Source organism: Lepisma saccharinum, chromosome 13, assembly GCF_977018435.1.
Source record: "Lepisma saccharinum chromosome 13, izLepSacc3.1, whole genome shotgun sequence".
In the NCBI taxonomy this organism is placed as follows: domain Eukaryota; kingdom Metazoa; phylum Arthropoda; class Insecta; order Zygentoma; family Lepismatidae; genus Lepisma; species Lepisma saccharinum.
Window position 1 is genome coordinate 27,427,821 of NC_139241.1, and position 18,861 is coordinate 27,446,681.

General features: G+C 39.1%; 1 protein-coding gene across 1 annotated transcript in view; it reads right to left on the reverse strand.

Annotated features, from left to right (window-relative positions):
• LOC145997217 (stimulator of interferon genes protein homolog) overlaps window positions 1-18,861 on the reverse strand; it is a 128,103-nt gene that overhangs the window by 37,421 nt on the left and 71,821 nt on the right. The window contains exons 2-3 of the mRNA XM_083133979.1: window positions 18,086-18,233; window positions 3,032-3,183 (exon numbers count right to left, since the gene is read on the reverse strand). Coding sequence (XP_082990105.1) covers window positions 3,032-3,183; window positions 18,086-18,233 — 300 coding nt within the window. The remainder of the gene's footprint in view (window positions 1-3,031; window positions 3,184-18,085; window positions 18,234-18,861) is intronic.

Consider the following 18,861-nt stretch of genomic DNA (forward strand, 5'->3'; position numbering starts at 1 on the left):
AGGTACTTACGAATAATACGGTGCCAAGATGTATACGGTACATTCATCTCTGCAGACAGTCATCTTAAGCTTTTCCTCGGACTCCTTGTCATGACTTCACTAACAACTCTTTCTCTATCGAGATTACGACTGCGACCACCTGCATGTTTTTTTAAGCACTGAACCGGTTTCTTCAAATGTTCGACACCACAACAATATGGAATCGTATTTTGGTACTTTACGCACACCATACTGATGACAAAATTCCCGTTGGACTTGTGTAACACTCTCACACTTAGCATACCAAAGGACACATTTAGCCTGTTGCTGGTTCGTAAATACCCTTTTAACAATAAAGAATCAGTTCAAACTTCATTGTTGCCAACACACTACAGCAAAACTCCCATATTTCACGCACGAAATCACCAACATGAATATTTTCCTACTATCACATTTACGTTTCTATTATTATTTTATTTTATCCATACCCAAATGGATAACCCGGTATTTCATTGACACTTCTTTGCTCCTAAAATACTTAATGTGAAATTTACTTTGAAGTCAATGAAGAACTAATTACAATTCATAATTTATAAGAGGCATATTTTTAAGTTAAGTTCCGTTTTGGAATTAGGCCACTGTAAAGCTGCACTCATCGTTTCGCACATGCGCGCTGAGGACCTGCATCTATGGGCTTGCCAAAGATGGCAGTATGCAACCGTTCGCCCAAGTAGACAGTTGTTCAAGTGTGGTTACAATGCCTCAGATCATTGAAAGTCTCGCAGAGTGTGACCTACGTGCTAAGTGTTTTCTAAGTGCATTTTCTAAGTGCAAGAGATGTGAAAGCAGCCGAAATCCATCGGCAGATGGCAGAAGTGTATGGAGACAATGTTATGAGCGATAGCATGTAAGAAGTTGGGTGAGAGCATTTAAAGATGGCCGTACATACATGCATGACGAGGGATGAAGTGGGTGACCATCCGTCATTAACGATGACCTGGTGCAGCATGTTGATGGAAAAGTGTACAATTTCATCTTTATCTATGGAGTTTCTGGAAGTGTCACACAGTGTTCTGTATGAAATTGTGACAGTATGCTTAAATTACCGGAAGTTGTGCTCATGGTGGGTACCAAAAATGCTGTCTAAGTTACACAAAACCAAACGGTTAGCCAGTGCTTTGAATTTCCTCGAGAGGTACAGTGCGAAGGCGATCAGTTGTTGAGCCAAATTGTCACTGGTGACGAGAGATGGGTGTCTCACGTTACACTGTAATCAAAACAATAGTCCATGGAATGGAGGCATTCAACATCTCCCAAGAAGGTGAAGTTCAAGTAAACAATTTGAGCTCCAAAAATCATGTGTATGGTGCTTTGGGATAGGTGGGAGTGTTCCTTGTGGATTTTTTGCCTCGGGGTGACAGAGTAAATGCTGCGACATATTGTGAGACCTTGAATAAACTGTGTCGTGCAATCCAAACCAAAAGGCAAGGCATGCTCAGTAAAGGGATTGTATTGCTTCACGACAATGCTTGTCCACACGCGGCACATCGAACCCAAGATCACATTGCATCATTTGGTTGGGAACAAATTGATCATCCTCCCTATAGCCCTGACCTAGTGCCCAGTGACTATCACTTCTTCCTGCGCTTAAACAAGCACCTTGCCGGTCAGCGCTTTAACGCAGATGATGACGTGAAAATGGCCGTGCAGCAGTGGTTATCACATCAGGCGGCCGATTTCTTTGAAGATGGCATTCAGAAGCTGGTCGTTTAATACGATAAGTGTCTTAATGTAGGTGGCAATTATGTTGAAAAGTAGATGTAGGTCCAGGTTTTCACGTAAAAATAAAATTATTACATGTGTCCTTGTGTTTATGTAATATCAAAACGGAGTTTACTTTAAAAATATGCCTCATATATAATTACAACACTAACAGATTTATTTACTGTGGTGCTACATACAGCACACTCTATTTGTTACAGCCAACAAACCAGAGAGTACCTATATATGTATGTGGTTGTTCAGTGTTTATTTCAAACTAGTATTCGCGTCGATTGTGAAAGTAAAATAACAGTATCACAGTAGGAACTTTAGACACACGAACTATTTATTAAGACAATAATAATTAGTAGACTCTTCACCTCACTCAACAAATAAAATATTTGCCCCAATCATTTATATAACTGTATTGGTAAAATCTTTTTCTTCTTTAAGCTGCCTTGAATAAACAGTAGAACATCTATTGTCTTTCTTCTTCTTCTACTTCCTACTTCAGCTGGCCAGTGTGCTCCTCAATTCTGATTGATACTTCTATGGTATTCGCGATGGATTTAGAGACTGTTTCTAATTCTGTCAGGAACTGAATGAGAGAAAGCTCTCACATGATCGTTAAGGAAGCTAGAAGTCGATCGCAAGAGGACGTACCTAACTGCTATGTGAGACTGGCTTTCAAAGCAGCAACAAATTTTACTCGTAAGCATTATTGTTTGGAGCCCCGCCCCCACCTTTGAATGTAGGGGAGTAAAAACCTTCACCAGGGGGGTTCGGACCATTCCCTTGTTAGTTAGGCATATGCTTCTTATTTGTGGTCATATAAAACCCCTTCAATTTCTTGAGACTCACTCAGTTTTGGAAACTTTCTCTTAGGTACAGAAAAGTGTTGTCAATCTTGTCCATAGATTTTACACAAAAAAAATTCATCAAACCGAGTTTGAAGTGAAGTGAAGGTAGAAGTGCATAACTTTAAAGATTAATACAAAAGGGTTGCATAATTTTAACACATTATACTTGGATAAAAAAATCCAAACTTATGAAATTAGTACATCATACTACATGCATGCAAAAGTTCACAACAATGGGCTTCAGTCAAACTTGCAATGCATTTCGTAATAGGTGCGGACAATTTAAATATCAAGTAATTTCTTATTTTGGTTCCAATATGTTTAACTCCTTTGATAGGCCTCACCATGTCACTAAAATGCACAAATACAAATGTACATACTTACAGAACAAACTTATTGACTAAATAAGTAACAATTTTAATCAGACTTACCTTAACAGACTCCATCTTCATTTCTTCATTAAAGTTTTTAGGTATAAAACAGGATTCTGGCATAAGAATGAACATCTTTTCAATTGGAAAGATGATCTTGGTATTATCTGTAGAATTTTCATCACCGTAGTCATTCAGCCTTTCTCTGAAAGCTGAAAATATAAGTATCTAAATATACTGCTTTTTAATACTTTTCTCAAGTATATTATCAGCACAGTACTGGAACACCTTATCTGCATTTTTGTGATTCTAACTGGCATCAATATGGCTAGGAATAACCAAAATATTAATTTTGGGGAGGAATATAACTTGTTGACTAAGCAATCCTTATTTTTAAAGGGCTACCACGTGGAAAACCTCAGTTCGAATCCTGGGGTAGGCGATCTGGACCAGAAGTTTTTCCAGTAATTTCAGTTTCTGCATGGCTCTGAGGCCCACCCAGCCTCATATAAATGGGTACCCATGGGAGGGGGGGTGTAAATGCAGCTCTATACCTCCACATCACCCCATATGCCTTCACGGCATGTGTGCATACACACAGGGATACCTTTACCTTTCCTTTGCATATTAATTAGTGATGCACAATATTAGTGTTTAAGCAGCCGTAAAGTAAAAACATGGAACCCAACAAGGGGACTTGTGTGACCTTTGCTGGCAGACTTTTGGGAAAATAAAGTCTCTTGCTTAACCTCTAAAAGAAGACCTATCAAGGATGGAAGGGGTCAAGATAAAAATCTGGTCCTTAATAATATTAGTAGGAATGTCAAAAAGATGATTTCTTATTAATATTGGTCAAAAATAGTACATCAGATCAAGTGTTGGAATCAACAATCCAATATTTACGCTGATTCCAATGGTTTGAAAGCTTTGAACTAGACAGCGGTCAAATTTTTTATCTTGCTCCCAACTTTTAAACAAAAAAAAAGTGTGAAATAAATTGATTTTCCCTATTTGCATGACCTCTTTATGAAAATGAATGAGATTCCTACATTCGTAAAAAAAAAAAATGTACAAGTCTGAAGCTTACCACACCAGAAGCACAGTTAGCATTTTGTCATACGCAAAATAGACATTGGTTGTAATCTGCATAACACCATTAAGCCTTGGTCGGCATATTGAGTTTTTCATATCACGGAAACAAGGCAGAAATTTATTTCATTATAAAACAAACTAAATGTAACGTTTCAACCTTCTAGCAAGGTCTTCTTCAGACTCTGCACCAAGTACAAATGTAACAAGGTACAAAACAGGATGATATATATACACAAAAATTACTCCCCTCCAGACTATTAAAAAGTTGTTCTGGAACATTCTAGCAGGTGGCTTTCCCTTGTCAACTGTACTTTCACCTAAAATGCTAAACATATTTTCTTCCATCTAGAATGTGGTTGGACTCTTTATCTCACACTCTTTTTCCTTCATTCTTCTCTCCTCTTTCTCTCTTGTCCTTTCCACTCTTTCTAACACCTTCTTCCATTCTTTGTTTATCTTCAGTCACCCATTCCAGTTCATTATGTCTTCTTCACCTTTCACACGAGAGAAACAGGACATGACATAGAGTGGGATGAGGCTAAGCAGATAGGAAGGGAGAAGAGAATACTAGTGAGAAAATGGAAGGAGGCCAAGGAAATAGAGAAGAAAGAAGAAGCGATTGTGCCTTGGTTCTCCCAAGCACTGGCCAGGTGGCTTCTAACAGGTGCTTATGACATTTCTTTTAAGTGTTTTTAGATTAGGTGGTTTTAGATTTGAGTTTTATTAGTGTGAAGGTTACAGCTACAATGCGTTTTTTTTTCCATAAGTGTTTTTTACCATAACCATTTACCTGTATCCTCAACTAACACTTTCTTAACGTGACACCATGTCAGGTGTCTAGGAACACGCATTAACCTGAAGAAGGAGGCAGTCATGACCTCTGAAATGTTGTTTTGATTGACATTTCGTACTCACACACGTAAGTTATTGATCTTTGATCTTTTTAACGTTTTGTTTTATTTAGCTGTGAGTAATACTCACATCAGAATATGTTATTTTTACCAGGGAGAGGAGGCTAAAACTGTCATCAAGGTATTGCAATGCAGGAAGAAAGGGGAAAAGAAACCAAAGAAAATCCAATTCTACGATGCAAAAAAGTTCAGTGTGGATGTTTTTGATCAGATGCAAGGGAATACACTACTAAAGTCACTTGACATTGGCAAATGCATGTCTTTTATAATATTCTGATTATTGCAACCATCAGTGCACACATCCTTTACACAAAAGTCACTGAGGCTCCCCAGGGAAAGAAAGACTTCTATTTGTAGGCTGGGTAGAATTTCTGTTGTTGTTGCTGAGTTAGTGTTATAAGGGAACTTTATGTACAATAAGGTTAATCGGGACTGGACCTACAGTTTAAAGTGGGATCCGAACCCAGGGCCCCTTGATTACAAGGCTATAAAGGGTAGAATTTCTGAAGAAAGCCAAAGAAATAAAGGGGAAAGTGAAGTGTAATGGAACTGATGAGGCAGGAATCATCAACAATACAAAGAGGTGAAGAACAGCCTCACACAATGACGTAACGAAAGCCCCAGCACTTCAACACAACTTTCCAAAATACCAACTTTCGTGTGACCCCCTTGTACTGATGAAAGTGCTGATTGGAGGGCTACAGAAGAGGAATTTACTAAGAGCATTACCAACTATGTTATGAAATGTACTAAGAGAAATGAAAAAATGTATGAAAATAAATTCAATTCACTTTTGAAAAGTGCATTTTATTTTTCTAATTACCCATTTACCTCTCTATTAGTATGTAAAGGACCACCCTAATTACTTGTGCTATGTTTCCTGAGGTACTGTTGCACACTTACTGTGTGTGTGTGTGTATATATATATATATTTTAGGGCTACCATACACCCTGGTTTTTCCCGGACATGTCCTCTTTTCGGACCCTCAAATTTGCGTCTGGGCGGGTTTTTACTTTCTCTGAAAATGTCCGGGTTTTTACTTTTATCCAATCATCATAGGTCAGAGATCACGAAGTTACAACTTTTCGAATCATTAAACGTCTGATGTTGACAGTACTGGACGATGCGCTAAGCGTTAGTCGTTTGTTGTTACAGTTTTAAGTTCTGGTCGATGTGATTTCTGCGTCATTCGTATGTTCATGTTTCGAAGTGGAAGTTACAGTTTGTGAACACGGTGTAAGCTACTAATATGCTTAAAGAAAGTGCAAGTTTACTAATGACATTACAAGAAAAGTATTCATGTTTTAGATGTGGTAGAGACGATTTTGAAGGTGAGTGTATGGTTTGTAAACCCGGTACATATGTGTCTGTGGCAAAAAAAAAAGGAGGGCTAGACTTGCAAGCACACGTGGAGTGCAAAAAGCACAAAAGAGCAGTCAGAGGTGAAGCTTCATCTAGAAAACTGACTCAGTTTTTCACGAAACCTGGCAGTGAACATGAAGATTAAGTAAGTGCTGCTGAAGGTTCTTTCGCGTTTCATACTGTTTGAGAAGTCCAATCATTCTTCCTGCCATCCGAAACTGCTTAAAATTGCTCAGTTTTTCTTCGCTATTCCATCCCACAATGCAAATGTAGAAACACTCTTCTCCCTAATGCAGAGTCAGTGGACAAAAGAACGAAACAGTTTGTCTGTGGAGTCACTACGAGGAAGTTTGCAAGTGCAGTACAATTACAAGGACATCAGCTGTAAAGAATTCCATGCCTACCTGATGAATGAAAAAGAATTGGTGAAAAAGATAAGTTCTACAGAAAAGTATGCTTGGGCTAATGTGAACAAGCAGCAGTTGGAAGGAAACAAATAACGAGGTACTGTGTTTCTATATATAAAAAGACTAATCCACAATACACAATCATAAGAATAGGTTAGTTCAATATAACAGGGTGAACATCAATACTATAAAGTCAGGTTAGGTTAGTGGCAGTATAATATCATGGAGAATAATATTTTATTTAATGGTGATAAATTGTGTGATTTATGTAATGTTTTCGTGTTTGTGAATACATTGATGGTGTGTGTGGCTTTCGAAGAAAATGTCCTCTATTTAGCATTTCAAAATATGGTAGCCCTAATATATATATATATAACAGTTAGGCTGAAAAGTTCGTAGGCTAACATAGTAAAAAATATTTTTTTGACAAAATTCGATTTTATTATTCAATATAGTTGCCTTCGAGGGCGATACAACGATTATAGCGGTCATACAATTTTTCGATGCCATTTTTATAGTACGATTTCTCTTTAGCCTCAAAATAGGCCTCAGTTTCGGCGATTACCTCTTCATCAGTGCTAAATTTCTTTCCAGCGAGCATTCTTTTAAGGTCTGCAAACAGGAAAAAGTCACTAGGGGGCAGATCTGGAGAATATGGTGGATGGGGAAGCAATTGGTAGTCTAATTCATATAATTTTGCCATCGTTTTAATTGATTTGTGACACGGTGCATTGTCTTGATGAAACAGCACTTTTTTCTTCTTCAAATGGGGCCGTTTTTTCGTGATTTCATCCTTTAAACGCTCCAACAACGCTATGTAATAATCGCTCTTGATGGTCTGGCCCTTTTTGAGGTAACTGATGAATATAATACCATGCGCATCCCAGAATACTGATGCCATAACCATGCCAGCCGACTGTTGCGTCTTTCCACGCTTTGGTTTCAGTTCATCACGTGCAGTCCACTCGGCTGACTGTCGATTGGACTCTGGAGTGTAGTTATGGAGCCATGTTTCATCCATTGTAATAAATCGACGGAAAAATTCGTGTTTATTACGGTTGAATATCGCTAAACATTGCTCCGAATCATCAAAACGTTGTTGCTTTTGATCGATTGTGAGCACGCGCGGCACCCATTTTGCACACAGCTTTCGCATGTTCAAATATTCATGCACTATATCTCCAACACGTTCCTTTGATATTTTTAAAGTCTCAGCTATCTCGATCAACTTCACTTTACGATCATTTAAAATTATTTTGTGGACTTTTTTGATGTTTTCGTCGGTAACAGCCTCTTTGGGGCGTCCACTGCGTGCATCGTCTTCGATGCTCATTTCGCCTCGTTTAAATTTAGCAAACCACTTCTCAATGGTTGATTTTCCTGGTGCAGAGTCCGAATAATGTATATCAAGCCAAGCCTTGGCTTCAACAGTATTTTTTTCGCCAAAAAGCAATGCTTTATTAACACACGAAATTCTTTTTTTATCCATTTTTTCACAATAGCAAAAGCTGCTTCACTCACAATGCTATATCTCACGAACTAATTATCCGGCAGCTGTGAATTTATACACGTATCTTTTGAAGGTTAGTACTAAGTAAAAATCACATGGATTTAATTCTAGTAACGCCATCTATGAGTCAGCCTACGAACTTTTCAGCCCAACTGTTATATATATATAAATATATGCAACTTATTCTAAATTTGTGATATGCCCTACATGTATGCACATTTATTGGCAAATCCAATCATAAAGATTTGTTTTGTTCATTTCTGAACATAATTATGGTTCAAAGTACTGACTTAGTAAATGAGCAAAAGTGGATTAAGCATGTTTCAAAATTTCCCTTTATCCTTAAGTTGCCTGACAACCTTGTTTCAAAAGCAATACCTTATTAGGTTGCCTGACCAGAACACATACAAACTTCCCCCTCCTGAAAGGAAAGTACAGTAATTAATACAAAGATGCATGCAACAATATATTGTGTAGCCTGGGTGTATATTCACAGGACAAACGGTACTCTGAAATATTATGGATTACATTTATTCTGATAAACAAGGTACAATTCTGCCATCGTTGTGCAATGTAGGCTCATTTGTAATACACTAAAAAAAAAAAAATCTGTCCATGTAAGGAACAGCTGATTTTGAGCTTTAAAAGTACCAACTTATTTATTTACACCAGTGGGTATATTTGGTAACCACACCCTGTTCCAACATATGCTCCTATTCCTTGTTACTAAAACAATAGCAAACGTTAACCATATTGATATACGTTGCCACCATAATATAACATTCAACAGGTTGCACAAACCCAATAAGCTTCTAATATAACATGGTGGTTTTGTAACTCGATCAAATCAGTAAAAGTCAGTTTCTTTTAAGCAGAACTGTACTACCAGAGAGACACATCAGCTCATATTGTCTCTACCAAGTACGAAGATACCATATAAGGGCATGTATCCTTGACTTAAGAATGAATGCAGAACTATTCCACATATTAAAACTGGCATATTAACAATGTTCATTAACAACTACGTTGATTGGCAATCATACAAAGTATTTTAGACTGATTTCTAATCCTTCTTATGTGAAAAATCAGATTTTCACTGTAATGGCGTCGCCTGCCATTTCGTTTAAGCCATGTTGATCATAACGAGCGTTTCCCGATATTCCACGCAATACACGGTGCACTCGCGGGCATGCTATACATACTTTTTGCGAAGAAAGGTAGATCTACCTACCGTGTCTATGGACATGAGCTCATGCAACACTTGAGGAAAATATTCTGCTTACCTCCATGCCATGATGGGGAGTTCAGGGACTGTAACTTTCATACCTTGTATCACGTAATACCGGTCACCCAGCTGGCGTACCAAATCTGACGCTTGCGTTAAACTATACACGATGGCTTCCCATTTGTAGGACTCTCCACTATGAACAACCATAATTCACACAATAGCCAAAACCAAAGCTTTTCTCCCTCCATGCATTGATCACACATTCAGCTTCTCTTCCATCTTTCTCCTGGGAACCATGTTTTTTCTTTCACTCCTTTGTACTACACATTTGTCCGCTGCCCATCTGGCAGACCACCGAATGCTCTTACTTAAAAATTGACATTTGTGAGTGTGTCAAGGACCCCTATGTATACCTTGAACCCTAGTATCCATTAACAACTATATTTTGTAAAAACATAAAAGTGTAATATGTTGTACACAATTTTCCATCATTATTCATGTGCAGATTGCGGAACCTAGTCAAATCAACTTTTATCAGAAAAATCTCCCGTTGCGTACCCCTATACGTAACTTAATGCATATAAGTTGAGAAACTTAATGCTTGTTCAATTTAAGATCGAAATAGGTACCAATCAAGTTTAATTAACCATGGATTTAATTTTGACATTTAAACAATCTACCAAATAAGACACAGCTTTAGTGTTTTTGGTTTTACGTGTATAAAAGCCAATGTCATCTAGCGACCTTTTCACGTAATAACAGAAGCGGAGATGACTGGGATTAGCATTCCAGCTCCACCTATCGTTAATATTTTCTGCCTAGGTGCTTATACCTGCAGGACATGAAATTCTTATCTTAAGTTTGCCGCATACATGTAAACACATGAAAACTGACAAACCTTATGACAATATTTGTCATAACACAATGTCAAGTAGGTAAATGCAACAAGAAGAAGGTTTTAACACAATGCATGCCTTGTGGAAAACTTGGGTATGGAGGAAGCAAAGGTTCTGTGCTTTCAGTGTGTGTGTAGGAAGAAAACAATTATATCAAAATATGACACCCTCATGATACTAAGAAGAGAAAGCAATGTCATGTGCCTTGCTTCTGGAAATTTTGGGCTTACATATTGCTACATCCCCTGGCCTGAATAAGGCCACTGAGTAACCCAGTAAAATACTCAACTAACACCACCTCCACCCCTATTTTCCGTTTCCTAATCCTCCCTCCTTCTCTTCACATCCATCCCCACCATACCATTAAAAATTTTCGACAAGCCTGGCGAGAACTGTCGGGATTAGGCATGGGATCAAGTCACTCCGAGATGTAGCTCGGTGAAATGAGGTACAGATTTAAATTTAGGACTTGTTTACCACCTCCACCCTGAGTGGTATGAATGAAGTAAATTGGGAGCTGTAGTCGGCTGAACATCACTCACCCCTTGCTTGGTGTTCTCGGCCGTCAGCTGCTGTTGTCGGCAACATTTCGCAGGAAAGCTAGCATCCAGAGATATCACTGGCTTGCATATAGACAGTGACGGGAGCCAGCAGGAGATTCGGCCTCCTTATCAGCTTATCGCACTGTGAATTATTCTCTGGACTTGAGCTGGTTCCTTGGCTTCTTGCTGTATGTTGAACTGGAACCACTGTGGTAGATTTGTAGATTGGACACGATTGTCGTAATCTTTTGGCACGCTCTCATCAATGTTCTACGCAAGTTTCGAAGGTGTTGTGCATCCGTTTTCCATCTCCAGGAGTTTCATCATTCAGCTATCGATGTTTAACTGGGATAACCCTCAGTGGAGGTGGAAAGTTACAGTGGAGATGTACTCACCGCTGGCAAGGGTCCTTGTCTAGCTAACTGTGCAGAACCAAGTGGAAATTTCTTATCCTTTGTCTCTGCATCCAGTGGAAGTAGGGGTGAGAGTTCAGCCGGCGAACTTTAGGACGATGTTTTAATAAATGGAGATCTTGAATTTTATGCTCGCAATTCCTTCATAAATATTTAAATCTGTTTATGCTCTCAAATATTTTTTTCCTATTTCCAAATTCTGACAGAAGTTAGAAGATTATGTGACACACATGATCACATATTTATTATTAGTCCCATTCCGTCTGGTCTTCTATTTCTTGATACACAAGGGTAGTTCATGTCAAAAATAGAATTAAATGTTAGGCAGGTAAAGAGACATAATTTGCACAAGTACAGAAAAAATATTTTTCAAAATGTACTGTAATGTAAACAGCCCACTGAGGGGCAAGGGTTGGCAAGTGACAATATGTTGGGTGACGTATGGTCAGTGCATCATGTCCCGCTGCTGTTTTGTGGCTTTCAAGACCAGAGTTTACTGTTATTGTTTCCCGATAGCTTCCCAGTTGTCCTCACAATTCTAGGTCAACACCAAAGACAGCAAGCATCAAAGGCAAATATGCTAACAACTAGGCTATGCAGTAACTGTAATTTTTCAATATTATTTCTGTTTACATCACAGCATTATGTGTTTTTTCCAGTATTTCATGTTGAACTATCAATAGACATAAGATTCTCTATACAAGAATACTGACCATTCACAATTATAGTATCTGGTCTCCACTGTTGAAAATTGTTAGTGCACTTTCAGCAAGGTGCAAATTAATAGGGAATGACAGCCTATATAAAATCAATAAATAACATATGGAGGTCAAGTCCATGTTCATAGCACTATGTATCAAATGAAGGGCTCGTGGATAAAACATGGTAAGTGACATTTTGTTCATTATTGAGTTACAAATTACATTGTGTAGTCCATCGTAAATGAGTCGAAAGGTACTCACAGTGTTTCGTTTCGTCAACAGATGACAGAGCTAAGACATGTTTTAAGTTATGGTATGTACCAGTTGTTTCGTGTAAAGGATGGTAAATAGCAAGATGGCGACGAAACTGCAGTTTCTGAATTGCAACATGTCTCAAAAATTTCCAAGTATTTAGGCCATAGAGATGGTGATAACAAGTTAGAAATTGCATATGATTCTCATAAAGGTCTGGAATATGTACCACCGAAAAAGAATGAGGAGAATGAAGAGGTTACCGATGCAGCTGTGAGCAAAACTGTGCATGGACATGTATATTCTACTTCGTGTAAAACATGGTATCTGCTGTAGATACCATTGTTTACTTGCAGCCCTGCTCATGATGGCAGTTTCGAAATAAATTTTACTCTCGTACCTGGATTTGAACTGCACTCGAATAGAGAACCATGTACTTTCTTTCTACTAGATAGAAATAACTTAAGTCACAAATAAATTTGTTGATTTTAATTGGGTATGCACATTTAAGGCTGCTTAAAGATACAATGTTTTACATGCAACATCAAATATTTATTGCACTTGAGAAATATGTGATTATGATCCTCTGGTTTGTATCGATGATTTGGAACTGTTTAGTTCTTTTATCATATATTTCTTTCATGGTCTGTAATAAGCATTTTAAAAAGTTATGATATTCTGATGGTCGACCTAATTATTATTATTATTTGTAGTTTTATTAACTTTCATATTTATATTTGTGACTTTGGTGAAAGCAAATTCTTCTATTGTTGATATTTATTTGAAAATACGTATTCTTCGTAAAAAAAAATATAATTATTTTAATCCATAAGAGCTAAATTTCAGTGAAATTTATTAAAAACATAAGCCGTGTAGCAGCATAGGTGTGAGCAGACCCTTTGATTAGGGGGGCAAAAGCCTTGATGAAAGTTCAGTTGGGAAAGAAAACCCTCATTTTATCTAGCTGTTTTAGTTTTATTGCATTGATGGGGCTATATACAAGGCTTGTCAGGAAGTAAAGATACAAACTAATTTGCATGTTAGGGGAAAAATGTGTACCAAAGTTGGCAACACTCCATACGAGGAGGATTGGGAGTGAGTCGTCAGTGCTGCGCTGAGTCTTGTGCGAGGAACACGCGTTGGAAATGGCAGCAGCAGCACCAAATCCCACCAGGTGTGACATGAACATCGTGATCAGGTTTTTGCAGGCACAAGGAAAGCATCCATCGGAGATCCATCAAAAAATAGTGACTGTATACGGGAACATAATGAATTGGCAAAATGTGGAAAAGTGACATGTTGTCACGTGGAATCTGCTTTATTCATGACAATGTCGGGTGGCCCCATTCAGCGAATTTCATCAAGGATCTGCTTGCACATTTTCAATGGGACGTCCATGAACATCAGCCATACAGCCCCGACCTCGCACCCAGCGATTACAAACTATTTCTGTACCTAAAGAAACATCTTGGTGGGAAACACTTTGACAACGACGATAAGGTCAGGGAAGAAGTCACAACTTGGTTCCAGTTGCAGGTGGCGGATTTTTATGATTCTGGGATACAAAAACTTGTTCCACATTTGAACAAATGTTTGGACAATGGTGGCACTTCTTATGTAGAGAAATAGCCTCTGTAACAGTGTATCCAGTGTAGCTTTAGTTGCATGCAATAATTTCCTTGCATATCTTATTTTTCGTTTGTATCTTTACATTCCTGACAAGCCTCGTGTATATATATATATATATATAACACAGGAATAGGATGAGAAAAAGTGCCAGAAGGGCAGATAAAATACAAATGATGAAGGAGACAGTAAACACTTACCACATAAAAAGAAATACGTTTATATTTCGCGGTATTTACTGCATTATCACTGGAGAAGAAAGTAGACTGTGTTACGTAGTGCAGGGGCACAGAATACTGACAGTAGCCTCTGTACAGTCAGTGTTGCCAGAAACAGTTGATAGTTGACAAATGTACTTTCACCAGTGATTACTGCATGGTAGGAGGTGGGTGGCAAGTGGGTGGGTGGTTTCGGAGGGGGAGGAAAAAGGGTTATTGGTTGGCTAGGTTGAGTCCGGGGGGTACAGTGGCCTGCATGTCTGATATATAGGCCCTTTCCCATCACCTCGGGAAAGACGTGTCTGAGTAGGGGTGGGGGTTAAAGATGGATGATGAACACACGGAAACAGTTGTTAAAGGTGGTATTATGGCTGTTGGTATGGATGGCAACTGTGAAATCAGAGTTTTGGGTTGAGGAACAGTGGTTATTGATCCTAAGGTTCAAGGGGGTGGAGGTTTTGCCCAGTTAGAAGTTGCTGCAGATTTGGCAGATGAGGGTGTAAATGAGGTTGGATGAGTGGCAGGTGCCCTTAGGGTGAAGGGTTAACTCATCTGTAGGGGTGGGGGTCAGGAGGGTGGGGGAGGTGATAAGTATGGGGCAGGTCTTGCACCTGGCTTTGATGCACCTGTGAGCTGGGTGGAGTGGAGTGGAAGGGGTGGGAGTGTTTTGGACCAAGATGTTCTTGAGGTTGGGGGAGCGACGGAAGACGACCCTAGGTTTATTCCGAAAGATGTCCCTGGTGTCAGGATCACTGTGCAGGATGGGAAGGAGGGAGTGGAAGGTATGTCTGATTTTCATAAGGTGGGGATGGTATTGGGTGATCAGAGCTGGAGGGTTGGTTTTGGGTTGTTTGGTGCGGTTGTGGGAGGTGGCTCTTGTGATTTGTTTGTTGATGAGGGTGGAGGGGTAGCCAGGGCTTGGTGTAGGCGTAGGTTGTAGTTTTGGCAGGATGAGGGGGATGAATTGAGGCATTGGCCTCTGAGGGCTAGGAAAAATGGGATGGCTTTTTTGGTGTGTTAAGGGTGTGAGCTGGAATAGTGGATATACTGGAGGTGGTTAGTCGGTTTGATGTGTGTGGATGTTTCCAAGTAGTCTCCCACGATGTGGATATCCAGATCTAGGAAGTTCACTTGGTCTTTGGAGTGGAACAAGGTGAATTTGAGGGTGGTGAAGTTGTGCAGTTGGTTTAGGAATCTAGTGTAGGAGGCTTCGCCATGTGTCCAGAGGAGGAAAATGTCATTAATGAATCCCTGTTCCAGCCTGCCCATGAACAGTTTGGCATAAGAGGGGGTTATTCGGGTATCTGCAGGTAATGCTGGTCTCCAAAGCAGAAGTTGTAGGTAAGTACAAGGTTGGCTAGTTGTATCAGGAAGTGGGTGCTGGGGTTGTGGGGTTTGGGTCGGCTGTTAAGGAATGATTCCATGGCACGGAGGCCATGGGCATGGGCAATGTTGGTGTGGAGGTGACATCAACTATGGTGAGGATGTGGTTTGGTGGTAAATATGGTAAGTTGTGGATGATATCAAGGAGGTGGTTGGTGTCACGGAGGTGGAAGGCAGGGCTTGGACGAGTGGTTGGAGGTGAGAGTCTAGAAAGGTTGATATGCGTTCAGTGAGTGAATTGTAGCTGGATACAATGGGTCTCCCGGGATTGTTTGGTTTGTGAATTTAACAGAAAAGAAATTGTGAACGAAGCAATGAAGAAAATTTTTAGATCCAAATTTTTGCAAACTGAAAACAATATTGATTTAATAGGGTGCAAAAAAATTCACGGAGCACAATGGCATTCTCTTTTACATTTTTTTTCATTTAGACCATTTACGGGGGCGTTACCCCCACACCCCCTATACGCCTTCATGGCGTGGTGCTATGTACAGGGGAACACTTTACCTTTTACCTTTTTTACGTCCACGGCCGACTCCCGCCACCCCGTACCTATGACTCTGACCTTGACAAGACTGTAAGAAAAGCATATACTATTGCGAGCGAACCGAGGAAGAAAATTTTACAAAATGTATTTTTATTTGCATAAAATTAGAAATCAAGAGGCGCAATTTCCCCTCTGCGACTCCCTGCAGGTGCTCTTGGCCCTCTGGAAGAAATAATGCAAGAAAGACGTGAAAACTAAATCCATCTTGAGTACCCTTTTGTCCTGCTAATCTTAGATTCCGCTAGCCTTTCTTTCTTTAGTTCAATGTTTGCCCCTACCCCCTGTGGTTGCAAAACTGCACCATCATCCCCCGTAGTTGCTTTGAACTTTCATCAGCTTGAAAATACTTCATTTAATAACGACGATAAGATTCCTCTACCCTAAATTTATTGATGAAAGTAAAATAATATAGAGGTATGGAAGTCTGGAAGGGGGTGCAAGGATGGCCACATCTCCCCTTTAGCAAATGAATGTCAATCTAAAAGTATATATTTCACACATATAATTTGATTCCAGTCATAGTAATTTACATTAATTATTATGATGAAGATGCAGAAATGTGATAATTTCGAATTCAAGTGGTGTTTTTTGAGGGGGCAACACTATTATCGGAGTAATATGCTCCATGAAAAATACCTTTTTTTGTCCCTCCGTGGACATCTGCAAATGTCCATGATTAGGGGGGCATCTGCACCCCCTTAAAATAACAATGAAACAACATATTGTGAAGTACACTGATGTGATACATCAAAACAGAATACATTTTCGAAATTAGCGTAACACAATTTGTAAAAGTCACCTGTTAAGGTTCATACTGCAGAAAAAAAAAGTTTTCATTTGCAAGCTAGCGTAATTAGACATAAGCAAGTTATTAACTTTTTTCCATGAAATTTACTTGCAGAAGTTCTATTAATTCCGGAGGCCTCTGGCACCATCCGCCTAGGAACTCGTTACTTCACTGCTGAGCTGGCTTCCGGCTCCTCCTGTTCACCTTTGTGCTGCATGGAGCACCAGTGTAGCCAGTTCATCCGCTGCATGCACTGGGTTTAAGATGTTGCAGTAGTAGAAGTCAAATGTGAAAGCACCTGACTGCTGTCGATGTTCAGATAATGTGGAAAATGCATAATTATTTGAGTCTGTTTGATTTTCGTGTCAGTCAGATTATACGTGATGTTTGCCTAACTGAAACTTTTTCGATGTTGTGTTTGTTGAGGTGATTGCCAGTCCAGTAGTTGGTTGGGGTTTTCTTGCATCGGATAAGTGCTGCTGTATGCACTCATTGATGGTTCTGATTGATCTGCTAATGTAATGCAAATCGCACTCACACTGGGCATAATATACTCCAGGGTTGTCAAGAGGTAAGAGGAAATAGCATTGTGTTTGTTTAGAGCATTGGCTATGTTGGTCACTGGTTTGTGTGCTAGTGCAATGTCAAACTGTCTCAGGGTCTTGGCAAGGCAGTTGGATGTTAAATGGTGGCAAGGGAAGGCAATCCATTTCATTTTATTGTTGTTGGTTGGTTGTTGATGGTTTGGCTGTCATAACTGCATCTCTGCTTTGATCCACCACATTGAAAGTTGACGCACTGTGTACCTATTCTTAAGACCTGTGTCTGTGATTATGGTAACATTTTCACTCAGAAAATCTTCTTCACTTGTACAGTAAGAGAAAGCTCTTCGGTAGAAGTTAAGCCACACATTTGGTTTATGTTTGGGTAAATGATTGGAGAGAATGAATATACTGGCCCCTTGCCCCTGTTTCTTGTAGACTGTGGTGGTGATTTGTTCCCTTTTTTTGACAGTTAGGTCCAGAAAGTTGATGTTGCCTCGGTTTTCCAGTTTTATGCTGAATTTGAGCCTGGGGTGAATGTTACTAAGTTTTACCAAAAGTAGATATATTTCTTCATTATTTTTGTACACGATGTTTCGCGAAAAAAGTTAGTAACTCGCTTACGTCTAATTTTATCAACCACTTCTTTCATTCCCAAATCATGAATAAATACAATTATACAAAATAAATACTAACTTTTCACTTTTAACTCTTCACATTCAGGAAGAACCAGATGCAGGTATCCATAGAAGAAACTACATGCAAGTAATTTACTTCCATACTGAATGCAAGCCAATTCATTATCATCAGGAACAGGTGTATCGTTAATTCTCATATTTCCAACCTGCAAAGAAAAGTTTTCTGTGATATAAATATTTTCAAACATAAATAAATTATGCAATACCATGATTTGTATCCTTTTTTAATAATAACAGAGACTAACTAACTAACTCTCTAGCCTTCTTAAACCCGAAGGTTCATGGCTGCAGCAACAGAGGCCTTCCATCTGTTCCTATCTTGAGCAAGTTCTATATACTCTTTTCCATCTCTACCGATTTCCTTTAGGTCCATCTCAACGTTGTCCCTCCATCTTCGTCTTGGCCTTCCTACAGGTCTCTTACCATCTGGTTTCCCAACAAGAATCCTGTAAACTCCTCTTTCCTCTCCCATTCGTGCCACATGTCCTGCCCACCTAAGTCTTCTTGATTTAATTATTCTAATAATATCTGGACATGAGTACAAATTATGTAGTTCTAAATTATGTAACCTTCTGCACTCACCTGTCTCCTCATCCCTTTTAGGTCCAAAGATTTTCCTAAGGATTTTATTTTCAAATACTCTCAATTTATGTTCCTCTTTCAATGTAAGGGACCAAGTTTCACACCCATATAATACTACAGGCAAAATTACGGTTTTGTATATTTTAACTTTTAGTTTCTTAGATATTAAACGAGAAGACAAAAGTTTATGAA